This window comes from Carassius carassius, chromosome 29 (genome assembly GCF_963082965.1).
Source record: "Carassius carassius chromosome 29, fCarCar2.1, whole genome shotgun sequence".
In the NCBI taxonomy this organism is placed as follows: domain Eukaryota; kingdom Metazoa; phylum Chordata; class Actinopteri; order Cypriniformes; family Cyprinidae; genus Carassius; species Carassius carassius.
In genome coordinates this window covers 14,164,521-14,181,012 of record NC_081783.1, presented here as the reverse complement: position 1 = coordinate 14,181,012, position 16,492 = coordinate 14,164,521, and the positions used below count along the sequence as shown (strand labels likewise).

Here is a 16,492-nt window from a genome sequence, read left to right as displayed (position 1 = left end):
CAAATTGCTGCCCTCAGTGCTATGAGAAATCTGATTTTTTTTGTGTCCTCAAATTATAAATAGGAGTTGGGTTTGTAAAAAAAAAAACATCAGCATTACAGTGTTTCTCTAGGGGAGAGTGGGTAAGATGTGTCACTGGGTAAACCATCTCGCCCCCACCTTAATCTAGTGACCTGCATAATTGTTGTCATGCAATATTATTAGTAGGATGATTATTAGGAAGAGCTTATATATATATATATAAATTAGGAAACTTCCATAGGCAGAAAGCATTTTTATAATTAAAAAATATATATTTACTGCATTTTTATGCATGTTTTCGGGGTGCAAATTTCTCCCCAAGATATGGTTAAGTACACACATACATATATAACAAAATATTTTCAAATTTTCAGTGGATGGTGCCATTCATCGTGGGGCTGGTCCTCTGCTGAGGAAGGAATGTGCCACCCTGAACGGCTGTGAAACGGGGGAGGCCAAAATCACCGGAGCCTACGGTCTGCCTGCAAAATGTGAGTCGCTCATGAAACACACCAATCATCATACAAATGGCATATAAACATCAGTCTGAAATGTTTTGAGCTCTGTAATGTCAGATGATGAATTCAGAATCATTTGGTAGAATTAAACCTGAGCATCTTTTTCCGGTATGCTGGATGGATAAGGCGAAGAGCAAACCTTGCCTGTGTTTACGCTCGATCGCTTCAAAGTCAGCACCATACTTTTGTAGAAACTAAATTACACTTGATAAATGTCATAAAGTACATTTTTTTGCATGGTTTTTCATTTCCCGTCTTATGATTGTAAGCAGGTGTTGTGCAACCTCTCTAGCGAAATGTCAAACGGTTGCGTACATGTTGCACGCTGCTATATGAATAAATGAATAAACCATCGACACAAACCTTTTTGCCTATCATTCTCCCTCCCTCCCCCCATCCATCTCCCTCCCTCTCTTTCACTGTTCCAGAGAGTGTTCAGTAATTATGTAGTCAGACAGTGTTTACAGAAGCAAGCGCACTTTAATTTATTCACACACTTAGCAGTAATTTCCTTGTCTAATTTATGATCCCCCCCCCCCCCCCCCTCACCGTACCTAGCTGTTCAGAGACAGAGATGCACACGCTGCTGATTCTCCATCTACCAACCCCGTCCAAACAACACACACACATATACATTCACACACGGACACACATCAGTGATTTGCCTCAAACTCTAGGCTATGCTCTTAGTCTTTAGTTGATTTTTCTCTCCAACTTTGTTTTTCTTTCTCATCTTTTCTCTTTGTACTGTACTAAGCTGTGGGAAGTAGAACAGTAAATATCAGCAGTAATTGCGGGACTGAAATTAGTTTCTGTGTCTGACTGCGTCCACCGCACACAGCTTTTATAATGACTGATCTGATTATAAGTTATGTACGAACAGGTGTTTGGGCTATTTGTGAACTGTAAAATCTAACATTTAAAAATCAAAATCTTCTGCTGATGTGGGTTTGAGTTTATTCCCCCTCTCTCTCACTAGATTTTTACATTTTCTGAAATTTGTCTATGCAAAACTGGCTGCGACAAATGCTTGGCTGTTCAGCCAATCTCCGAGTGTCATGCATGGGCTTTAAATATGACTCAGGTCACTCCTTCAGTGCAAATCTATGGTGTTTTTTCACCCATTATGTCATCAGCCGGATTATAAATGCACCGGTCATTTGGAAATGTAATAGCAAACGTCTGCTGAACATGCTGAAAGATTTGAAATGTCAATCAAATCCATTGCAAGAACAAGTTAAGGGATAAAGAATAGTGCACCTCCAAAATTAAAATTGTCATCATTTACTCACCCTGATGTTGTTTCAGATCCATAAATAAAATTAAAAAACCATACATTTAATCTGTTAATTATAAAAAGTGACTGCATCTCTTCACAAGACTTCGACAATAATACTGTCAGATTCATAAGGATTAAAAATACTGTAATTAGCCAGTGACATTTTCATTAAGGTCCAAATCTCACTTCTATACAAACCATTAATGACTTTTGCCTCAGTAAACTCCTAATTTTCTTATTAATAGTAAGGTAATTGTTAAGAAATAGCTAATAGGCATGCTAATAAGCAACTAGTTACCAGAAGTGTTATGGGTTGTCTTATGGGTGTCTTATGGGTTTGGGAGAACACTGCAAACATTTAATCTTTAGAGTTTTTTTTTTTTTTAAACCATCAAAGCTGAATTATATAACTTTTTCAGCATTTGAATATTTTCTTCTATTTCTTCTATCTCAGCTTAATATCCAGAGACAACTGTAAGTAGGTTATGCTATTCAAGGTTATTTTTCTCGTAGAATATTATGTCTCTGAAAAATCCCTATTGTTGTCCTACACGGCAACACTCACTCAACCAATGGCGTGAGTTGGGGGCGGGGCTATCAGTTTGTTGAGCTGGGCTTATTTGGAAACCTTGCTTTGAAAACAATGTTTGTTTTTGAAGTTCCGTTCGGTGGCACAGAAATCATATACTTCAGCTTGAACCCAAAGTATGCGTGATTCTATTGGAAAGCATTTTTAATTACAGGCGAAAGCCCCTAAATGAAATCTGAGATTTGAGTGTTTGTATAGAGTATTTTCATGTTTTGACTGTCTGAGCTGCAGTTTGCACATGTGCTCCCACATCTGTTGCTTGTTGGATGAGGATAGGGGAGTGTATGTTTGCGTCTTACAGTAAAACAGAAGTATAGTAATAAAACATCCTCTGCCCGGTTGAGGGGGTGAAGTAGAAACCCAGTGGATCTCATTGGTGTATAAAAGGTAAGAATGTGCAGCTCCCTAAGTCCACCTGTGTACCAATACAGCCTTGACTAGGGACGCAACCATACAAAACAACCACTGCTGGGGGGAGAAAGAGAAGAGTGGAGCACATCTATCAACACACACACACATACACACACTCTCCCCGAGCCTTCATTTCCCTCTGTGGCCAATTAACACTAATTAAAATCCACACAGGCCAATCGAACACCCACCCTTCTCTCCTGTTATTTAACTAATCCTGTTTTCTCTCTCTCTCTCCGTCCATCTTTTGCTCATAGACTGGATGAATAACAAGGTTCAATTACTTAATTATATTTCTTAAACAATCCAATGAAAAACACGGTATGTTTATAATGACCTCAGATTCCAGGCTGTTATTTCGAATGCATTTTTGACCACAGCTTTCTGAAAATCACAACCTTTTCTTGTCAAAACCGATCGGTTGAAAGCCAAGGTGAAAGGAGAGCGATCTATTGTGTGGGCCGTCGTGCTCGATCGGCCGGTGACTGCTGGTACATTGTAACTCAGCTGTCAAGCAGATTTGAATTTGAGAAGGAGGAGAAAAACACAAAAAGTGAGTCAGACACCTTCAGACCTTTCAGATGATAAGCAGTTCGTCTTAGCTGGCTGCCTTTTTTAAATCGACGCACCTGCTCCCCTGCTGCACAGTGACTTTTCTCCAGGGGGTTTGGTGGGAGAGTCCAGGGCCTCCCTTTGTGCACGAGACAGGAGGCTTGGGTTTGGTCTGGATGAGTGAACAGTGAGACTTGGTAGCGGAAAGACAGACAACCTTTCACTGAGAGGAGGGAAGAGAAAGGCGAGCAGGAAGGAGGGGGGAACAAACAGAGCAGTGATTTAGAGCTTGATAATAGCAAGTTTGGAGTAGATTCATCGATACGTTATGGGTGTTGTTGTCAGGTTTTGGTGTGTAGTATGGGAGCTGCGTGGGGAGATAGAACAGTGTGTTTTCTCAGGATCAGGAAGCTACATGCACACTGATGATGTGACCCAGCATATATTCAAGTAATGAGACACAAAAAGTATTGAAATGCAATACATAAACAATCTTGAAATAAAATAAGTGGTGTATTTAAATATGAAAATAATAATAAATAAATGTATCATGTAAAATGAATAAGGGGCAATAAAACACTAATACAATAATATTTTATGTATATATTTATTTATTGTAATATTAGCATTTTATTGGGCCTTAAATAATTTTAGATACAGATATGTATTATTCTTACTAAATATAAATACACCATATAAATGTGAAATTTGATTTGATACTTTGACCTGGCCATGTTTCGCTACATATCTTTCTATCAGTTATCTGACATTATCAAGATGAATTTGGTCTGAAACAGTTTAACTCTTGGGTTCTTGTCATATTTTATTACCATTTTTCTAAACTAGTGAATAAACTGTGATAATGTGAAAAATTCAGGGGACTAAATATATTTTGGTTTGACTATATATAAATCACTTGTTGCAAAATAGATTATATATACTATTATAACTTAATTACAAAATTCAAGTGTCTCTTCATATGTATGTCAGGTTTCAATGCAAATGTTAAATAAAAATATAAATATACATGTATGAATATGTAATTCCTTTATTTTTAATTTTGTGTTGAAACCCTGACATGCATAAGTAGTACTCAGACACTGTACTTTAGATAAACTTTACAAGAAGTATGAAAGGTAGCATCCGATTTACAGCTTAATTTAGCCATTTCAGAAAGTATTGTTTACTTACATTGTTTACATCTATATTATGCTACACTGTAACCCTGAACCCTGTAGAAAATGTTCATGTCTTTCCCCATAAACGCTCTGTTGTAAGTTTGCTTGTGAGTGTTTGCTTTAGAGAGCAAACAGGAGCGACAGTGGGAGAGTTGAGCAGTGCGACATCTGAACCTCCAGGTAGTTTTTTGTAGTTTGCTTTAACCTCCAGCTGCACCTGTGTCTGCGGTGATTATGTCATCCTGTCTCTCTTCCTTCTGCACCCGCTTTAGCAGATCACGCTGTGCCACAAACATGACAACACTTTGTGACACTATACTTCCAGTCAAACATATGCCCACTGTTTTCTCTTGTTTTTTTCCTGTCCATTGTTTCCTTTTGCACTTCATATGCAAGTGTCTGCAAGCCTTGGTGTGTTTATGTTTGTGTGTGTGTGTTTCTGTGTGAGTAATGTCTCTGCCCGACTTGATGTATGATGGTGCTTCTGGACTAAACAAACAGAGGTGGATCGATGCTGTAAACACTGCAGAGTGCAGCGGTAAATAAACGCAGCCGGACAGCATGTAGCGCAGAGAGGTGTCGGGGAGGGAAGCAGGGGGAGGATGGATGAGGGAAAGAGGAGTGGGAGTGTAACTGATGGTGGGCTGCTGGACATCCAAAGGACAACTGGGGCAAAGGGGAGATATTGAGGACATGCCACAGATGTGACACGTAAGGACACGAGACATTGAGAGGACAGATGGATGGATGTCATAGACAGAAGGTAGACGGAAAAGGAGGATAAGGGAAACGGACACGATGCCTGCGGTTGAGCTGAGTGTCAATGGGAGGAGGAAACGGGAAATTGAGATGAGAGGGTGCAGGACTTAGACAAGTGGGGCTTTAGTAATTGAGAAATGGACAGATGGCAGAGACGGGAACGACAACCAGAAATTGCAGTTAGTGTAAATGCATAAAAGGAGAGCTAATCAAAAGTCTAGACACAATGCATAAAAGAAGTTTGTGTGACACATCAGGGGTTCTTCAGCTTTCTTTTGCTGAAGGCCTTACAAAAGCTTTTTACTGTGTTTTTTTCATTTGGTAGCTTTTATGTGTAAAACAATTTCAGTACAGACATTTGTTATAATGATTTAAATAATTATATTCTTTGACAGACTTAGAAAACTGATTTTCAAATAAAAAAAATTGCATTTTAGATTTAAAAGCAAAATGTCTTGCATAAAATTGATAACTAGAATAGGAAATGTAATGCTCTTGAGCTGTTTCCTATTATTACTCGTATTAACTCTTATTAGCTAACCATAGAATCTGCCAACAGTTCTTAGAATCTGCCATTACTACAGGTATTACAGTAAATAGTGATAACATGCCAGTAAAAAGATTGGGAAATCAATTGCGCAGTTCAAAGCTGATTCCATATGATTTTACTCTTTTAGAAATATTATTTATTTTAAATAACTTACTATGATGAAAGATTGTACATCACTTTAGGTGTTGACAGCAGCTATCAGTAAAGCAGTTACTGCGATGAGATATTTCAATGCCGCGGAGTAATATATCATCATATATTATCATACATCATCAGACGAAACAAGCCAAAAGACCCTTCCAATAGCAATCTGTTATTTGTGTAGTTGGCACTGTAATACAAAGGCCAAGATCTGTCAAAGCCAATATTACTGATATTGATATACTGATACCATTATTAAATGGAACATTTTTGCTATTTTATAGTGCTTAAACATATTAGTAAAGCATTTGTTAGCATTTAATAGACCTAAATTCTAAACAATCAATATTTGTTACATACAGAATATGCTCAGATTGCAATCTTTTAATTTAGATAAACTGAAGAAAAAATCACTTGACAAGATATGCAGACAGTAAGTTAGAATTATATAACACAATCACATATTTTTCTGATATTTTTGTATGACTTCTCTTTGGCTTTGTCTCTCTGTTTCACAGATGTTATTCACACCGTGGGGCCGATAGTCCATGATTCAGTGGGGGAAAGAGAAGAGCAAGCACTGAGAAACTGTTATTATAACTGTCTGCACACAGCAACTAAGAACCACCTGCGGACTGTGGTGAGGGTCTCACACACTCATAACAGATTCAGACTTCATGTCTTGGCTGGGATATAGCTACTTGTCTGCAATTTTAATGGCCCAACGCATACACACTGGTTGCACATAAACTCAGGTACCTACAGTTAACATGTTAAACTCTCACCCTGTATCACTCACATCTCACAGCTGTATCAGAGTATGAGAATCAAAATGCCAGCAATCCAGTCATAACATAGCGCATAACTCGCACTCCACTGGTGCCCTAACAATTTTTATATGAATCTACTAAAACAGTTGAGAGCCGATTCAGCTTTATTTCTTTCAGAGATTGATTTATTGAAGACAGGTTACTGGATGTATAAAAGATTATAACACAGTGCACCAGCAAGGATAAAAATACACACAGGCACAGCTAAGATCTATCATTAAGGTTCTCAGGAACGAGTGCTGCAGCATCATAATATCTTATGGGGACTTCCTGTTTATCTCTATGTAACTGGTGTTCACTGAAAAAAAGACCTTTAACCAAGTGTTTTTATTAGGAATAGATCATCTAAAAATGCTCATAATTGACTCACTCATTTCCAGTGATATTTTAGCATTATTTATATACTTTTATAGTATTTATTAGTATTTTAAATTAGCTTTTATTTGATATTTTCTGTTTTTATTAAGATTTTAGTTTGTGTTAATAATTTTAAGTGATTTTGTCATTTGATCAGTTTTTGTATTTGCTTATTAGTATAGTTGAACTGGATCATCAAATGTCAACAGCAAAGACATTAGTTAATAAAATGGGATTAGATACATTTGTGTTAACATATTTAATTATTGCAGGTTTGCAACATTTTCTGAGTTTTTATTTAATTTAATTCATTTTGATAAATACTAAATCTGTTTTTTTTTGCGAGTGAGATGAATGATTACACATTCACATATAGTCTAGAACTACACCATGTTCACACAGCACACACAATGTCTCTCTACTTCCGATTTCTCTCTTGTCAGTCAATAAATGGAAAAATAAAGTAACTGGCATTACTTTTTTGAAAAAGTAACTCGGATATTTTTTCGTAAATTAAAAAGTAGTGCGTTACTTTACTAGTTACTTGAAAAAAGTAATCTGATTACGTAACTCGGGTTACTTGTAATGCGCTACCCTCAACACTGTTTATTTCTTCTTAATTTCAATGACTGAAGTTGTAATTATCAAAAACAAAATCATTTAAAACCTGCATATTTTTTTCCATCAAACACAAAAGTTGTTGTTGTGGTAAAAGTTCTGGCTGTTCTTCAATTTACAGTGCAAGGAGGCAAGTGATAATTGAGCTCAAAATTAACTTAAAAGTATCATTACAAGGCCTCTGATAGCTCTGGAACAGAATGAAGCGAACTCAACAGTATTATTTTGTTATTTTTACGCTCAACATCCCCCATCCTCTTTCACTTTCATTGTATGGAAAAGTAGCAACCAGGACTTTCAGCAATGTAGCTAAGAAGAAAGTAAGTCATTCAAGGTTTGGAAGAACAAGAAGGAGAGTAAATGACAGAAATTTAATTCCCTTAATTGATTTCAAAGTGCTATCCATACATGCTGGGGTTTGCAAGACACAAAGTGGTACCTTAGCAGCGAATGCTTTTAAAACACCAACAATTGTCTGTGACTTGGTCCATTTGTGTTATAGTAAAGCTTTTGTTTTTAAGGCCTTTAATTCTAGGGCACAAGTAGCTTGTTGTCATTAGTAATGGATTGTATCTTTAATGGGTTGTAATTAATCAATTTTCATTCACCCTCCCTGGTAAAAGCTGTTGTTTTGTTGTGGTTTTGTACTAGTAGGTCCAACAATATGTGCGCTTTGTAAACCTTTAATTTTACAACACATTTATTTAAAGAAGCATGTAGTGGTTCATACACATGTGATAAAACAATTACTGTAAGTCTTTGTTTCTTTTTATGTTTCTTTGATGTCTAGGCTTTTCCCTGCATCTCTACTGGAGTGTATGGTAGGTACAAATTACATCTTTATTTCTAAATCAATGTTTACCTTTCACCTCTAATTGCATTGTCCTACATCAATTATTTATTTTTATATGTCCTTTGTATTCATAGTCTATAAATGACTGTGTGTAATTCATTACAGGTTGGTTGATTTAGAGTTTTCAATGGCCTCATTTATTATTAAAACCTATGATCATTAATTAACCGCATTTATGAGCTAACATCAATGGTACATCATTCCCAGTGTTTATGAACCTCTAACCTAATCAATGGTATGTTTATGAACCTGAGCTATGATGTGACCTCCGTGCTCATGCATGTGTTCTTATTTCTGGTGGTTTATGTAGCAGGAACCTCATTTTAGGAATTCTGGGAGTGCATATCACTTGCAGTAGTATGAGGGATTTTCAGATTAAGGGTGGGATTAGACGGTCAGATTAGGAGAGATTAGGTGCGAGAGCATGTCACTGTGATTATAATCCCCCTTCTCAGCTATACGTGTCAAGATTTAACTCAAAAATGAACCTGGCAAACAGATTCAGTTTAAAAACCACTACCATCAGTAATTCATTTTCAAGTCCTCAAGCAGAAAATATGGTGCCATGCATCGGCAGAATTGTGAGTGCTGACAAGGTGTGAACATGTTGATGCCTCTTGGTTAATCATACAAATTAGATCACTACAATCAGAGTAATGTGTATATCTATGAAAAATATCGAGGCTGTTTTCATTTACTTTGTTTACAGTTTAATGCATCAGTGATTCATTTTTTGCTTAATTATAAAAAGAAATTCATTTTCTAAACTGCCTCAATAATGTCTTATTTATCTTTGTTTGGATGCAATAGATTGTGATTATTTATTTAGTCAATCAGTGCATTATAATTTAAAGAGATAGTTTACAAAAATAAAAAAGATGTTAATATTTACTCACCCTCATGTTGTTCCAAACCTGTAAGACCTTTGTTAATCGTCGGAATACAATACAAAGATATTTTTTAGGAAATCCAAGAGCTTTCTTACCCTCCAAAGACAACAACGTAACTGACAATTTCAAGACTCAGAAAGGTAATAAGTAGATTGTTAAAATAGTCCATGTGACAGATTCAACTGTAATGTTATGAAGCTACGAGAATTTTTTTTTGTGAGCAAAGAAAAAAAAAGACTTTATTCAACAGTTTCTTCTCTTCTGTGTCAGTCTCTGCTGTGCATTTACGAGAGTACCACTGCGCTTGCATGTGGAAGAGAGGAAATTGTTGAAAAAAGTCATTATTCTTGTTTTCTTTACGTACAAAAAGTATTCTTGTAGCACTGATAAATTAAGATTGATTTACTATTTTAACATTTTACTATTTTAACATTTTAGTATTTTAACAGGACTAGTTTAACAATGTCCTTACCACCTTTCTGGGTCTTGAATGTGTCAGTTGCATTGCTGTCTATGGGGGTTAGAAAGCTCTTGAATTTCATCAAAAATATCTTAATCTGTGCTCCGAAGATGAACAAAGGTCTTACAGGTTTGTAACGACATGAGGGTGAGTAATTTATAACAGAATTTTCATTTTTGAATAAACTATCCCTTTAAGTCTTTTTTAATAAGCATAATTTAAAACGTTAATCGATTAAAAGTATAAATCTGATGTGTATTGTGCTCATGGGTTGGATGATGTGTGGTGTGGAGCAGGATATCCACCTGATCAAGCAGTCGAAGTTGCCCTGAGAACAGTGAGAGAATACCTGGAGCAAAATCACGAGAAGGTGTGTGTCATTTCCCTACTGGTGTTCTTTTCTTGCCATTGTTGTTATTGTTCGATGAGGAATACGTCGTGGCAAACAGATGGTGGCTGCATAGGGACTTTTCTTTCTGAGTCAGCATGCACACACACACACACAGAAATATAACCTTGCAGTTTTAATTGGTTCCTAACAGAGCTTGTATAGGCTTCGCAGAACAGCACAAATACAAAAAATCCACAAACGCATTGACACAATCTCTGGCCCCTGTGAATTAATGTGAGTCTAGAGGAAATTTAACAGGAAATGAGCCTTCAGGATGTCTTTGACAAAACTTCTGCATGTCCCATACTGCAGCCGCTCTCTCTCGCGCGCTCGATTTTCACTGTTCACATCTGTGTTTTTTTCCCCCTCTCTCATCTCTCACTGATCAGTCTCTCCTGTCCTGAGCTTTCATCTCACTCTGCGCGGCGTGCTTATTTGCTCTTGCCATCTTTTACGCTACAGAGATACAAAATGACAGAGACACCCTAATTATGGCACACTAATTAACCAGTGCTTTGTTGCTTGCTAACCCTTCCACTTTCCATATGCACCCAGAGAATAGTACAGAATGGAAGAGAGAAAGTACTTTTACAGTTTTTGAATAATTTGATTAGATTTCTATTATTATTATATTTTTTATTCATTTTATTTATTCTACTTTTACTATTTATAAAATTGTGTAATGTGTACAATCAGCAGAAAATAATCAACAGTACTTAAAAAAAATACAAAATATGTCTAAAGACATCTAAGGCCATATTTTTTTAAGAGCAAATGTGAGGGTTAATGCAAAAATGACAGCAAAAGAACACATAAAAGTAGGCGGTGCCTCCACGTCACTGTGGTTGGCCAATTACCCTGTCAATTCGATAACGCCCACCTATCATGATCGCAGCCTGTCAGCGAATCGACCTGAATGCGTCAGGCTTGTGAAAGTGGACTGACTAATTAATTACTGAGTGAACAACTCACCCACTTCGACAAAGTCACTCATGTCTGGATCAAAATGCACTTGAGATGATGATGATGATAAGTGAGTGAGACAGCTTAGTTAAATTAATTTTACACCTCCTTGCAACCTTCATGGCCCTTGCAGTGTTTATTGAGGATTTGATGGGTAATGGTTTGAAAAGTAAGCAACTATTAACAAGAACATTTTGAAACATCAAATGAAATTGCATAAAATGTTTTATGCTTTTGAAACAGTAAAAAAAAACTCTTTAAAGTAAATATGCTATTATTTGGTGTTACATTCTGAAAATAGTATGTTCATATAAACAAACAAAAAATATTATATTATTTTCTTATTGATAGTGTGTGTTAAATTCTTTGCCATATGCTTTTAAGCAAGAAACCATGTAAACATCAAATGGAAAATTTCTGTAGTCCATTACATTTGTGCATGTTTATAATATTACAAATACTTTGGCAATGTAAAGCATTATTTTGAATCTGAATTGAGACAGACAAAGCGACACAGGATGAGTGAGCCAGAGAGGGAGAGACATTTGGCAAAAGGCAATGGAAAAAAGACAATGCTAGAGACCAAAGACAGAAAAATGAGAGTGAGCGAGATTTCAGTGGCAGACTAGGAGTGCTAGCTGAATGCAATGATGTGTTACAGGAACATGATTAGAAGCAGGAACAGCCCACCTGCCCTCACCACTGTTGTCATGGAGATGGAGGTTCCAGGATGCTGGCACAGATTCTCGATGTATTCTTTTTATGTTGTTGCTTGCCATGAAGCATTTGGGACTGGTGCTGGTGTTCTGTCAAGGACAGTTAGGTCACTGGCACTGTGCCTCTCCAGCTATAAAGACATTAGAATATGCTAAATGATTGCACCCGAGTGGTCCTCTCTTCACAAAAGACTGAGAGGCTACATGTCAAAAATCAGTGAATTGGACAAATTAACCTTTTTCTTCAGTTATATGGATTATTTGAAGTTCAATTCATGCCATCGATAGAAATTAACTGAAAGGAACACTCCACTTTTTTTGAAAATAGGCTCATTTTCCAACTCCCCTGGAGTTAAACAGTTGATTTTTACCGTTTTCCAATCCATTCAGCCGATCTCTGGGTCTGGCGGAAGCACTTTAGCTGTAGCTAAAGATTCATTGAATCTGATTAGACCGTTAGCATTTTGCTAAAAAATGACCAAAGTGATACCGCCTGACCTGGAGATCGGCTGAATGGATTGGAAAATGGTAAATCTCAACTCTTAAACTCCAGGGGAGTTGGAAAATTAGCCTATTTTCAAAAATAGTGGAGTGTTTTTTTAATGTAGGTCCAGAAGCAAACATTATTTTCTTTCCTTTGACTTTATTAACAAGATTTGAATTTATGCTATGACTTAAGAGAGTGTAGTAAGGATGAAGGAGCATATTCGTTTCATTTGGATGAAGTTTGTGATATATTATTACAGGTATGTTCTCAGTCGTGTCGGTTTCTGCTGTGCAGTAGCAAAATCATATCTTGAAAGTGAGATTCTCTGTGGTCATTTATTTTTTATTTCTTGTCTCTTTTTCGGTTTTAATCTGCTCTCAGCTGGACCGGGTCATCTTCTGTGTGTTTCTGAAGTCTGACAGAGAGCTCTATGAAACAATGTTGCCGGCATACTTCCCACGAGGTCTGTCATCACACACGCTTGTTGGGTTTTCATGTTTTATTGGGACATATATAGTGAATTTTATACTATACAGACTGTATACTTTATCCCCTAAAACCGTCACAGAGAATCTTCTGCATTTTTACATTTATAAAAAAAGGTATAAGCTGTTTTCCATGTGGGGACCAAAAATGTCAGGTTTTACTAGCCTTTTACCATCCAACATAGGGTTTACATGGACCACATATCTAACACACACCCTTATACTTATAGTGAGTTCATCAAAACACTATGCTTTGCATTTTTAACGTTGATTTAATTAAGAGATAGCAGATACTTATAATTATTTAAAATTCATAATCACCCTTGATTTATGCTTTCTAAACAAACTGTACCCAGTGGTTCTGCACTTTATCATTATGTACAAAACAGAGTATTTTTCTCCTGAGAGTCTTCCATCTTATTCCTCCTGCAGTGAGAGGACAAGTAATTGGTAGTCCTGACTGATGTCAATGTATTTGTGTTTTTTTTTCTGTTCTGGGACATTGAGTACAAACTAGTGCAATTTAAAGTTATTCTTATGTGATTTCTGTACATTTGTAGTTAGCGCTAATAACAAACCAACACTGAATACATTAGCGTTTTTAACGGAAGCAGTGTTTACCTTGCTAAAATAAATTCATTAAAAAGCAGCACACTGACTAATTAACTTTCATATTACTAAATATTAAACACTCCCAAACATATTGACTGGTGCTAATATTGCACCTTTTTTATTTTATTTTTTTAAATGTAACATGTCTCATAAACGATCCTTGCTCTAATAATCACAGTTATGACATGATGTTATTGAGATCTCACACAGTAGCTGAACTCCAAACATTAGTGTTCATGTAAATGTCTGTTACTGTATGTGCATGTGCTCCATTAGACCTGTTTTTCACCTCCAGGTTCAACACCAAAGAGCAAATTATGAGGGGATGGCATAGTTGCTGTGGAAACGCCACACAAACAGCTGCCTGACACCACCAGATTTATTAATATCACTAAACCAGTGCTACATGGAATTCGATGATCGCTATCAGCTTCCTGTTGGGAGTATTATTGCTATTGGATTTGTATTGATATAGTGTTAGTTAACTCAAAAATGAAACATTTACTCATCCGCATATAATCATACACAAAAATACTGCTTTATAACAAATATTGTTTTGTTTTTTGTTGTTGTTGTTATATCTCAAGTTGAGTGTCTTTCAAATCTGTTTATTGCTTAGGCTGCTCTTGTTGTTTGTCCTTCCAGAAACAATTTCCTGCAATTATATGATTTGCACTGCATTAGCTTTGAAATTATTAAAGATCTCCTATGTGAGTATTGTTTATAGAGTTGAATAAAAATTGAATTAAGGCAATCAAAGGAAGCAAAAGGCTATGTCAATGGTTGTAACACTTAACCTATAATGAAAGTGCACTATTTGTACTTCTTCAATGTACTTTCTGTCTTCCAGTATGATAAAAGACCCTCATTAAAGTCAACTCCCCTCTCTGAACTAATGGCTGGATCCGCTCTTAATGCAACTTTCATTAATTACACCGTAAGCCTTCTAGTTAATAGTATAATGTCAGCAAATGGATTTAAAGCAGATGAAATATTGATGCCGATTGATTTAGTCAAATTCTTTGAGAAGAACTCCTAATTGTTTCACGGCCATTTATTTTTTCCCAACTCGTATCGTACGATTCGAGAATCTCTCATAGCGCTTTCCAAAAAAAGATGACTTCCTTCATCTCAACATGCTACTATATCTGTGAAAGAAAAGAGAGTGAGGGAGGCAGATGAAAGAGAGAGAGAGGGAGAGATGAGTTTAATAAACTCATCTGAAGCAATTTTCATTTTTTAATAAGCGACAGGCAGCTCAGATACTGTCATCAGGCGAGCTTCTCCAAATAATGAGAGCGGAGAAAAAAGGGAGCATGAGAGAGAGAGGGAGGAAGAGCTCAGCAGAGTAATTATCCTAAATCCAGACTTCATCACCGTCCCATCAGCACTTCTCTCTTGCAATCCAGCTCTGTGTCCCTCTCTCTCTAGCCCTCTTAGTAAAGTGTTATTTAATTTGCTGTATTGGCACAGTGAAAGCAGCCAGTGTGCGGCTGCTGCTGAAAATAGTAACCCTTCAGTGACGATTACACTGGAGTGCATCCTATACGCCAGCAGCAGAAGCACAGCGAGATGAGAGCTCCTCTTCTCTTTTTTGCTGCTCTCTCGCCTTATCTCTCTCTCCCATGCCCTCGTGCGCTAGTTTTCCATGATCCTATCATGTCTCTCTGTCTGGTTCCCTGTGTATCGTCAGACTCATAACCCCAGATTCTGCCAGTCAAACGGAGCTCGCTATCACTCGCAGCCCTGCCATTTCATCCTGGTGCTCTGTCACAGTTTATAGTCACTTCAGTCTGGTTTAATCTTGAGGGTGCTGCCAGAAGTGTCATGAGGCTTTTTGAGCCAAGTGGATTTGAATTTGACTTCCCAAATATATATATTTTTTATCTTTGATTATTAAGTTCTAAGATATAAAAAAGCGCATGGATGTTATTTACACTAGGCGCAAATAGCTATAGATTCTATTTAAACTGTTAAAAACTGTTAACATTTTGCAAATAGTGGCGATTATCTGCACCTCTGTATTTTGTAGTACATTATAAAATAGTATGCTATGCAATACTAACTTAAGTATAAATTTTAATTTTAATTCAAATTATTAAATTGATGACACCTTATTGGGACAATAAAGCCCTCCCTACATACCCTGACCATACCCAATACTTTATTTTAAACTTTTTTATTATTTCCTTCATTTTCATTGAAAATAAATGCTTTTCTGATGGAATTCAAATTCGAAAAGGAAAAAGAAAAAAAAAACAGATTGATTGCTTCACAATGAGTATGACACACGTTTTTTCCATCGTTTTACCGAATCACACAGAGTGGGCCGAGTTAGTGTAAATAGACACTTTTTAATCCACCTTCATGTCACTCCAAATGCACAGGATTTTTTCTTCCATTGTTGAACACAAAAGGCGATCATTAAAATGTCAATGCTAATGCTTTCCATACAACAAGAAGTTGCACTTTTGTTTAGTTTATTTAAAACAGTCCTGCATAAATGTGTGTATGAATGAGCATCATGCTCTATACTAGCTCAGTTTGTCCCCCAATGGCCTGCGCTGGCTGTGTAGCTCATCATTATCATTTACTTTTTTCTAAAAACATGTTCTTAACATTTAATGTCCTTGTTTGGCTGCTATTTTGGGCTTTGAGATACTGCAGAAGTTTTATTCTAGGTTCAGCACCTTTGCTCTTGACAGCTCGCTACTTAGTCTAAGTACGATGTAGTTAAATGAGCTGTTCGGATATGACGCAGATTGTAGGTCAAACTGGAAGGCTAATTCACCATGAGCTCCCTCTGGATATTCTTAAGGGTTTTTAAAAATC

At 36.6% G+C, this 16,492-nt stretch overlaps 1 protein-coding gene across 2 annotated transcripts in view; it reads left to right on the top strand.

The window, feature by feature from the left end:
* The window catches only part of LOC132109684 (ADP-ribose glycohydrolase MACROD1-like), a 52,852-nt gene extending 38,300 nt beyond the window's left edge, over nucleotides 1-14,552 (top strand). For both annotated transcript variants that reach the window (XM_059515953.1, XM_059515952.1), the window contains 6 exons: nucleotides 396-512; nucleotides 6,517-6,638; nucleotides 8,594-8,624; nucleotides 10,303-10,376; nucleotides 12,945-13,026; nucleotides 13,956-14,552. In XM_059515953.1, the coding sequence (XP_059371936.1) occupies nucleotides 396-512; nucleotides 6,517-6,638; nucleotides 8,594-8,624; nucleotides 10,303-10,376; nucleotides 12,945-13,026; nucleotides 13,956-13,981 (452 nt within the window). In that variant the 3' untranslated portion in view covers nucleotides 13,982-14,552. The remainder of the gene's footprint in view (nucleotides 1-395; nucleotides 513-6,516; nucleotides 6,639-8,593; nucleotides 8,625-10,302; nucleotides 10,377-12,944; nucleotides 13,027-13,955) is intronic.
* The last annotated feature ends 1,940 nt before the right edge of the window (nucleotides 14,553-16,492 follow it).